This window comes from Montipora foliosa, chromosome 1 (genome assembly GCF_036669935.1).
Source record: "Montipora foliosa isolate CH-2021 chromosome 1, ASM3666993v2, whole genome shotgun sequence".
In the NCBI taxonomy this organism is placed as follows: domain Eukaryota; kingdom Metazoa; phylum Cnidaria; class Anthozoa; order Scleractinia; family Acroporidae; genus Montipora; species Montipora foliosa.
In genome coordinates this window covers 54510519-54520518 of record NC_090869.1, presented here as the reverse complement: position 1 = coordinate 54520518, position 10000 = coordinate 54510519, and the positions used below count along the sequence as shown (strand labels likewise).

The 10000-nt window shown below is 41.5% G+C and overlaps 1 protein-coding gene across 1 annotated transcript in view; it reads right to left on the bottom strand.

The window, feature by feature from the left end:
* The window catches only part of LOC138001467 (uncharacterized), a 181506-nt gene that overhangs the window by 97115 nt on the left and 74391 nt on the right, over positions 1 to 10000 (bottom strand). Inside the window, exons 14-15 of the mRNA XM_068848086.1 lie at positions 6701 to 6843; positions 90 to 332 (exon numbers count right to left, since the gene is read on the bottom strand). Of these exons, the coding sequence (XP_068704187.1) occupies positions 90 to 332; positions 6701 to 6843 (386 nt within the window). The remainder of the gene's footprint in view (positions 1 to 89; positions 333 to 6700; positions 6844 to 10000) is intronic.

Here is a 10000-nt window from a genome sequence, read left to right as displayed (position 1 = left end):
AGATGTTTTGTAAATAAGGTTGCATTTATTTATGATGAGTTAAAGGGTGCAAAGACGTGTAAGTGAAAATGACCCCTTTTGTTACTCACTTTGGTGCAGCATAGTTTGAAATGGTGCCAGTGATACTAGCGAAGAAGTAGCCATACAGCACGAGCCCAGCGAGCATGACAGCTGTAGAAATCAGCTGAGTAACTGAACCCCGGGCGTGGATGTCTCCGTAACCTGTAGATGTCATCGTCGCGGCTGCCCAGTAAAGAGCTGCGACGTAGTCACTGACGCAGGCTACAAGGTTCCTCCGGCCAATGTGTTGAGCCCAGCTTACAGGAGTGCAACTAAAGTGTAAACAAATTAAATATGACAAATGCAGGCCGAAACATTTCAAAAAATCATTAACATTAAGAATCGTAATATATAGATTTAGCCAAGCCTAAAGGCGGGGCTCCCGTTTCTAGCCCCAGAAAGCCGCTTTCTATATTGAATATAGTGTATATGGAAATTATTCTTCTTCTGCAAAGGTATTATTAATTCAGTGTGGACATTCCCCACAGCAATGATGAATTCAGTTCCAAAATAAGTAACCGCGGTAGCCAGCCACAAAATAGCGTGACAAACAAGACAAACAATTGTTTTACTCAATCCAGTTGAAGGTTTTGTCGAAAACCGCAGGTACGAGCTTATCAAACCTATCTGGCCAAAAAGAACCTAAACTGTTCCAAACATTGTTTACAAGTGCATTCGTTGTAGATAAATGTACTGCAATCCAAAACAAATTTATACGGCTTGGGGGATTCAGTTATAAGCATAATATATTTGAAAAAATAGACAATGATGACAAGAAAGCTCGCCAATGATGTTTGCTGTAAGCTTCAATGGCAATGTAGTGTGTGATTGTTGAAATATGCCAGGATCTCTGTCAACACGGAATTGCAAACGTTTTCAGGTGTTTTTCGTTTTTGTAGCGAGTTTTAAAAAATATGTGAGGCAGCAAGGCTTATTTCCCTCTAGTAAACAAGCGATGCCATTTTCGACGGTCAATGCCATTCTTAGTAACCAAGCCTTTTTCTTCGGTTAGCTTTCAATTGTATAGGTTAAGCGCATTTGCACTAAATTCATTGAACCGATTTCGTTATCATTCGATCAAGTTTTTCTTTTTTTCTATTTTTTCCAAGGTTTTTTCTTCTTATTATTTTTTTTTCCAAGTGAAATACGGTGCTAATCTAGTCCTAGATTAAGTGTTCTTTTTCGTCATTTGCAAACGAAAAACTTTACAGTGAAAATTGTTCTAAATCTCGTCCAAATGGCATCGCTTGTTTACGAAAGGGAAACTTGCGGCAGCAGAGGAATGCAGTAAGAAGTAAAACATTACCTGAAAGCAACCTGTTGTAAATAAGGCCCCGTTCAGACTAGGTGCCCGTTCTGTCACACCGTGTCCGGGTACCAAAATGGACGTTGTTCAGACACCCCAGTTCTATCAACGCAATGATTTCTTCCTTCGTCCACTGTACACCGGCAGCCATTATCGTGACTGCATCGCAGGGAAGCATGGAAAAAGGCGTGGGAACTGAAAAAAGTGTGTTCAGACAAGTTCCCGTTCCTGGGAACGGTGCCCGAGTACTACCCTTGGAGGTAGTGCCCGTGCCCGGGCACGGTGCTCAAATTTTTGCTCCGGCACTAACATATTCAAACTAGTGCCCGTCCCTGAGAACCAGGCACGGGCACCTAGTCTGAAAGGGGCGTAAGTGTTTGTCTCTCTCTCTATTTCTCTCAACTTTTAACCATGTTCTTCATTGGAATTTTCTGTTCTTTTCCTTCTTCGGCTTCTTTCGAGGCTTTCTTTGCTTATTCTGAAATTTCGTCACCTCTTCTCTCGTGCTCTTTCCTGCTCTTTACCCCGTTGTTCGTTACTGATATTAAAAACTATTTTTCAAAAGTGACGAAGCTCAGTGGGATAAGCGTGGGCTGCACAAAAGTTTCCCGCCAAGAAAATTCGCCCATACACGCCTCAAAGCTGTATTCGCGAGACTCCCCTCCCTTTCCTTTCTTAGTCTCCCATCCCCCTCCCCAAGAGTCCGTACGGACGGACGTACGTGCGGTCAATCACGTGACAACCAAACGAAAAAAGGTTGACCATATTCTCTTACGAATGGGGCTCTGCCCAAGGGCGCTTCGCGGCCCTAGAGCCCCGCTATGATGTCATTATGGGCAATCAGTTTACTTTTTCCTGCTGAAGTACTATAGCTAGTAAAGGTTTAAAAGACATTTATCTTAAACACGTTGCCTTTTGTAATTTTCTATTGTTTTTTTTTTGTTTGCGTATACTTATCACAGCTTTCTTGCACCAATCTCACAAACGAAAAACAGGTGATCGATAATGCCTGCGTCTGGACGAACACTTTTAGCCTTTAATGGCTTCTTCTCGGCTACTGCATGGGTTCAACGGTAGCATACGACAACACCATTTTTGTTTCTTTGATAATATCAAATAATATATAGTATTTCACTGGCTTTCCATAATTCACTGTTTACTGGGTTGCCATAGGGCAATCCAGTCGAAAAACAAGTAGAATTTCTCCGTTTTTTTTTTTCCATTGCCGGAAATCGGAAAAAGTTGAGCAATAAGGTCTTTTTGTTACGCCCCTCCTAAGTATTGTCTTTGTGCCTAGAGTACTAGTCTTCTGTGTGTATCGTTGGTAGGTTTCGGGGGGTAGTAGAAATGCGTAGATTCAGGTAGATTTTATCCGGTGGACAAAGTACAAGCAATGTCGGCGAAGCCGATGTAACGCGAATGGTGTTTTATTATATCATTAAACAAAATATACTCTTATGAGCTCAAGAACAGAACATCAATTTGATAAACAACACAAGCGGTGAAAAGCGACGAATGGACTTCGACAACAATTGCATCTTTCGCCGTCGGATATCAAACTGAGTTTTGTTACTAATATTTTACTAAATGTGGTGTTACGCAAAAAAATGAAACCATAAATGAAAAATGTTGTGGTAACTTTTTCTGGTTGCATATATATTTTTCCTTTTTTCTCCGTTTATTTGATTACAAATACAACGAATACACAGATTTACCAAGTATACAAAGATAACTGCTTACATTTACGATTTTGCTAAGGGCCGATTTACACGATACGATTTTGTCGCATGCGACAAGCTCACGACAGGCCTACGACATGACTTACGATTGTCGCAGCGTTTTAAAACATGTTTTAAAATGCTACGACATTTTTTCTGACGTACACAACAATCGTAAATCATGTCGTGGGCCTGTCGTAAGCCGTTGTCGCATGCGACAAAATCGTACCGTGTAAATCGGCCCTAACACTTACAATTGCAACATACAGGCATAAGGTTATTTGCACAAAGCTGAAAAACAAACAGTCCTATAACTTCTCAAAATCAGACCACTTTTCCAGAAAGGCACTGCGTTTGTTTGACATGAATGCTATGTATCTTTCTATTTCTATCTTCTCTACCACGAGGGTGACAAAATGTTTAAAAAGGGGTTCGACATTATTTACTGCTTGGAAATAGAGAAGTATTTACCAATAAAGATAAGAAGGTTTCAAGTTAAAAAATAAGAAAAACTCTTTCGGACTGTTGCGTTCAGATCGTACTTTTATATTGTTAGCAAAGTTGTTTTTGTAACTATCTTCTTCATTTCATGTTTCTGGTTTATTTCACTATCGCCTTCTTTTTATGTAATTTAGTCAAGTTTAGAGTCTCGGATGACGGGCATATTTGAGGGGGTCTCAGCAACTCACCGAGTTTTATCATCAAAACCACATCGCTACTTGGGAATAAATAATCTTATAGCTCAGGCGCGCAAAGCGCGACAACGTAGCACCATGGGTAAGATTTATGCGAAAAATTTTGGTTATGACGTCAGCGTACGCCCGCCCGCTCGTACGGACTAGGGAACTTTAACAAAGCGACTTTTTAGGAAGGCGACGGGGCCCGGAAGTGAAGTTTTATTTCCGTTTGATGTCGTAGGTTTAGCGCGAAGTCGTCTAGTCTCGGCGCCGACCTCAAAAGCTTGTTTTCGCGGTGTGTAGAAAACGTGACTGAATTCAAGTCTTTTATCCGTTTGTACTCGTCGGATTTTAATTTGGCCTTTTAGTTTACGTACCTTGTGCAAAAATGAAAGTGAGTAAGGTAACTTGACAAAGGTCTTAGCTGTTTTGAATCTTCATTGTTATCAAAATTATGTTTCGGGCTCTAGGCCGATGGATTGGAGCGACGAACATGACGTGCTTTTTCTGAGAGAAATGTTAACCAGGAATGTGTTTGGAGCAAAGAAAGGAAGTCCCGCTTGTAGACTGACTTGTTCGTCTCAGCAGCACACACAGTCCCTCTAAACCATTGCAAGTGCTTCTCTGTCTCCAACGGAACAAAGCTGGAATCTGTAAAGCATCTGCAAGGCGAGGCGGGTCTGCCTTTTGAACTCGAATTCGACCTTGCAGTCAGCTGAATCCATGTTTTCTAGATCGAAAACATCGCACGATTGATAGCCAAAATCTGGATTTTTGAGCGATAAAAATTGTATAATGGAACAAATTCTTCGTCAGAAATGTGGTTTTCTGCATAGCTAAGAAAAAGTATCTCCCGACAAGTGTTAAATTTGTTCATTTTTGCGGACAAAGATTTCAAAGTAGTCGGCAAGGGTAATGAAGGGTGCTAAACGTTTATGTTTGGGCGGGAACAACGCCATCTTTGTCCAAGTTTCTTTCGCACACCGATGTCGCCGTCACTGCGAAAACTCTCGGTGCTAAAGGTCCCTACTGTCGGGGTGGAGGTGGGGAGGCAGGACAGCCTCTTGGGACGGGAGTGTTTTTCTTCGCAGAAAATCGCGTGGCAGCGTCGCAATTGGAAATCCGCGTTTTTCTGGCGGGAAAATCGTAATGCAGCAGTGAGGCGCGAATGGGCGAATTTTCTTGGCGGGAAACTGTTGTGCAGCCCGCGTTTATGTCACTGACCTTCGTTACTTTTGAAAAAGAGTTTTTATTATTAGTGACGAACAACGGGATAAAGAGCGGGAAAGAGCGCGAGAGAAGAGGCGACGAAATTTGAGAAATTTAAGCAAAGACAGCCTCGAGAGAAGCCGAGGAAGGAGAAGAAGAACGACGTAAAGCTGAGAGAAACAGAGCGAGAGACAAAACACTTATTTACAACGGTTAGCTTTCAGGTAATGTTTTCCTTGTCAATACATGCATCGCCGCCTCACATATTTTGTAAAACTCGCTAAAAAAAAAAGAAGGGCTCAAAACGTTTGTAATTCCGTGTTGACTGCAGAGATTCTGGCATATTTTAACAATCACACACCACGTTGCCATTCAAGCCTACAGCAGACATCATTAGCGAGTTTTCTTGTCATCTTTGTCTAGTTCGTGAGACATTATATATTGGATTGCAGTACATTTATCTGCAACGGATGCACTTGTAAACAATGTTTGGGACAGTTTAGGTTCTTTTTGGCCAGATAAGAGTTAAAAAGCGGTTTGATAAGCTCGAACCTGCGATTTTAGGCGAAACCTCCAACAGCGATTGATTTATGACAATCGTTCGTCTTGTTTGTCACGCGGTTTTGTGGTTGGCTACGGTTCACTTGCTTATTTTAGAACTGAAATCATCATTACTGTGGCAACTGTCCACACTAAATTACAATACCATTCGATTTATTGGCTTTTCGTGTGAAATGGATATGTCCAGTCGTAAGCTGCCTTGTTTGACTGTGAAATTGCAGCTGAAATTGCAGTCGGGTAAGCGAATTTCTACGCTTTAGCTTGACTTTTCAATTGGAAATTTTTGCTGTTGTTCTAAACTGAAGAGAGAGTGTGCGAAGATTATCAGTCAAACGGAACATGACGTGAAAGAGATTACTCTGCATGTAAAAGTAAAGTAACGTCTCTGCGCTTACGAGCCAGAAGGCCCATCAGGCCGGCACGTATCTCCGGTTTTATTAGCATGAAGCGACTAGGAGTATTTCTACTCCCCCGCAGGGTTAGGGTTAGCATTTCCCCGGTACCCATTTATACACCTGTGTGGTGGGGGGCACCTTGTGAGTGAAGTGTCTTGCCCAAGAACACAACACAATGTCCCCGGCCAGGACCCGAACCCGGCCAACTCGATCCGGAGTTGAGCACTCTAACCATGAGGCCACTGCGCCTCCCACACTCTGCATGTAAAATGGTAAAATTGTTGGTTATTGTTTGCAAGGCTTGTTTGTTTACTGCTGTTAGCGTGGAGGTGTTTGGTCACTGTAAACTGCATACACTAATGACAATTAACTTTACACTTTATGCAGAAGCATAATTATTTCCATATACACTATATTGTTTTCAGGGGTTAAAAATGGAAGCTCCGCTTTTAGGCTTGGCTAAATCTATGAATTTAACAAGAACGCTTTTTTCGAAAGAGTTTATCTGTTGGTACTCTACTTTGTTTCAAAGGTTTTTCTTCGGCCCCTCCAGTTCAGTTATGATTTCATCTGCCTAAGATGGTTCAAACCAATTTTGAGATCTTTCAAAATATTAACCGTGCTCATAGGGGTGAGTAATATGCTGGCAGATCGTTTTTTAATCAAACATTTATTTTTTGCTACGTTAAACCAATTTCATTTTTGGGCGATGCTTCTATTGTAGCTGATATCGCTGCTCAAAGTTCCCCTTAATGGTCAATGCAAAACACTTACGTTTCTTTATAGCAATTGACTAGATACCAAATACAACTGCTGATGTGAGTGATGAAGACAATGTTGAAAGCAAACTTCATTGCTCGTGCTTTACCAATGCCAAAACTCAGGTTGTTTTCCAGTTTCGTGAAGAAAAGAGGAATCTGTTTAGCACGAGGAAGCAAACAAAACGATAAAAACAGTTGAGAAACGCAGAGAAGAGAAAACGGTTCTTCTCTCTTGTCTACAGGGTTCCCCTCCCCCCCCCTCTCTCTCTCTCTCTTCCTCCCTCCCTCCGTTGTTTTCCAGTTTCATGAAGAAAAGTGGAACCTGTTTAGCACGAAAAAGCAGACAAAACGATAAAAACAGTTGACAAACGCAGAAAAGAGAAAACGATTCTTCTCTCTTGTTTACAGGGTTCCCTCCCCCCCCCCCCCCCCTTCTCTCTCTCCCTCTCTCCCTCCCTCCATCTTTCTAGTATACAATACAATCAACTATCTGTAATGACACATAGGACTATAGGTTGGTTTCTATTTAAGCTCTAGCTTATAGCCATGTGTTTTCATCTTTCACATACTACCCAATCAGATTCTTGGAAGGTTTTCCGCCGATTCCTATCATAATGAAAGTGGCTATGAGCCACTTAACTCGGAAAAATTATTAGGAAAGGTGAAAACATAGGGACCACTGATTTTACAGTTGCAGCTAAGTTATCTGGCCTAAGAATGGAAGCGAGGCTGCCGGTGACCCAGTTTTTATGCAAACCTTGGTGCTTTTCAAATTTTAATGTAAAGTAACATTATTAAAATAGCCCAATTTCGATACATTATTATATATTAATAAATATAACGATTTGTATGAGTTTATTACCCAGAGCCTCGATCGAGATGATGCCTTTTATTCAGAACAACAATAAAAGCAAGGTGACACACACTAACACCAACCCGGTGTGGCCAACACATCACGCATTTGCACAACCATTTCACCCGGTCAATTAGCAGCCATGGACAGCTGTTTTGGCTTTTTTTTCTTTTTTGCATAAAATGTTTATTTACACCGCGGCCAAAGGGCCGCGGGTTAAACCCGATATTTCAAAGATCAAGAACACAAACAATGCGTTACAGGATGGAAGTAAAAAGATTACAAGAGGGAAACTGACTAAACTCCAACTAAACTAGCCGAAACTACATAGCGTAAAAGCTGTTCACACAGAGGGTTGCACGAAACTATTAATAAGTATATGAAATTAACATACGATTTCGCACGCGCGAGACTAATTACAAGCAAATGTTATTAACAGGCGAACACACAGAGTTGCACGTGCAAACCTAATTTCGGCCTTGCTGCGCCTTATCAGCATGGCGTAGCTAACAAACCAAGCAACTTTTTTTAGCACCCCTTTAAGTGGCAGCTACACATGCAAAACACGTGGTAAGTTGGGTTGGGAACAGCCAAACTTTTTCCCACGGCAAGAGTGTGGGAAGGTGGATCACCTTAAGCGATCGGTAAGTCACGCAATAAAAAGCAACAATAAAAGCAAGGTGATTAGCTACGCCATGCTGATGAGGCCCAGCAAGGCCGAAACAGCTGTCCATGACTGCTAATAGACCTAATCGGCTAACTCAATGTTGTACCCAATTCATATCTCCCGAGATAAAGATTCTTTGTGTATTGTATTTGCATGATAATGTAGAATTCATATTTAAATGATATGGAAATACCTGAAACAAAACGTTTTACTCCCAAAGGGTCTGAATTGGGTACAACATTGAGTTAGCCGATTAGGTCTATTGACCGGGTGAATGGTTGTGTTACTGTTAATACAGCAATAATTTGTAAGATTGTTGATTAACAGCTACAACTCCCAGTGAAGTTTAGAGGGTAGTAAATTGACACAGACTTTATAACCTGCAATTATGCCGTCCCTTTGAACTAATGATAATCAATGCTACTAGTAATTTCGGCCGAATTATTGAAGTGCATTCGCGCAAAGGAAAAGGGTAGGGAAAGAAACAATTTTCGAGGACTGAAGTTTGAGGATACGAGAATGTACTTCTTCAAATGGTTTTAATTAGCGCCGATTATTATGACTGACGGAGTTGAGATAACTTGTGCTCAAAATTTCTACCCATTATTTCTGAGGTTTGTGGTGTATGAGGCCACCTTAGTAGAAACAGCCATTAGTCAAAAAGGGACTTTGCCGAGTGCTGGAACATGTAGATGTAGATGATGTAGAGGAAACGATGACATAATGATCACTTTCGAGTTCACTTCAACTTCTCTTTTAGAGCAATTTAAAATCGAGTAAGCATTTTCAGCTTATCACGCCAAACGATCACTGAAGTCTTATCGGGAGGGGTTAGTATCTGGATGGGAGAACGACTGGACGACACCATATGCATCGTATGGCCTTTTTTCGATCGGAATACTCATATTTAACATAATCCTTAGCATTTGTCACGTTAGGAGAAATAATTATAGAGTAATCATACAGCAGCATGCGTTCCCTGTTACAGTTGTCCTCCCGGTTACAAGATTCGATCGAAAATTGTCAAATTATGAAGCAAGGTGATAAGGACTATCAACCGTAGGCCCCGTCTCACAAATATCTTCTATGTTCATAAGTTCCCTGTTAAAGAACCCAAGCACTATTCGAGAAGAGTAGGGGATAAAGTCCCCGGTGTTGTTGTTGTCCTGTTCTCTCCAGCAGAAGTGGCCAGCTTGGCGGTGATGTCTCTAAAAAGGCTTGTGGTGTATGAGGCCACCTAAGCAGAAATAGCCACAAGTCAAAGGGACTTTGCCGAGTGCTGGAACATGTAGATGTAGATGTAGATGTAGATGTTTTTGATCTTCGGCGATATCTTTTGTGAGGGTCCCAATAGGGTTCTTCAATCCCGCCACCCCGACCAACATTTTTTCTTCATCCCGAAATCCCGAACGTTTTTATCGGCCACTCCCGATCCCGGTCATCACGTCACAACATGATGTCCAAACCTCGTCGTCAATTACAACTACAATTGATTTATAATGCGTCTTGCTAGTCTTTCCCTTCACTCAGCCACCTTAGGAAGTTAGTAGTGGTCAAAGAGATCTTTGCATGCCGAATGGGATCACAAAAAAGACATTAGGTGGAAAGGCATTCGCAGTCGCACCTCCTAGACTATGGAACTCTCTCCCAGAAGAGCTGCAAATCAAGATATAAACGATTTCAAACGCCACCTTAAAGCGCACTTTTTTCCCAAAGCAATTTAACACCTTAGTCGGACTGATCTTAGCTTGCTTTGTTCTTATTTTATTACAACTGTATTTTAATGCATGTAT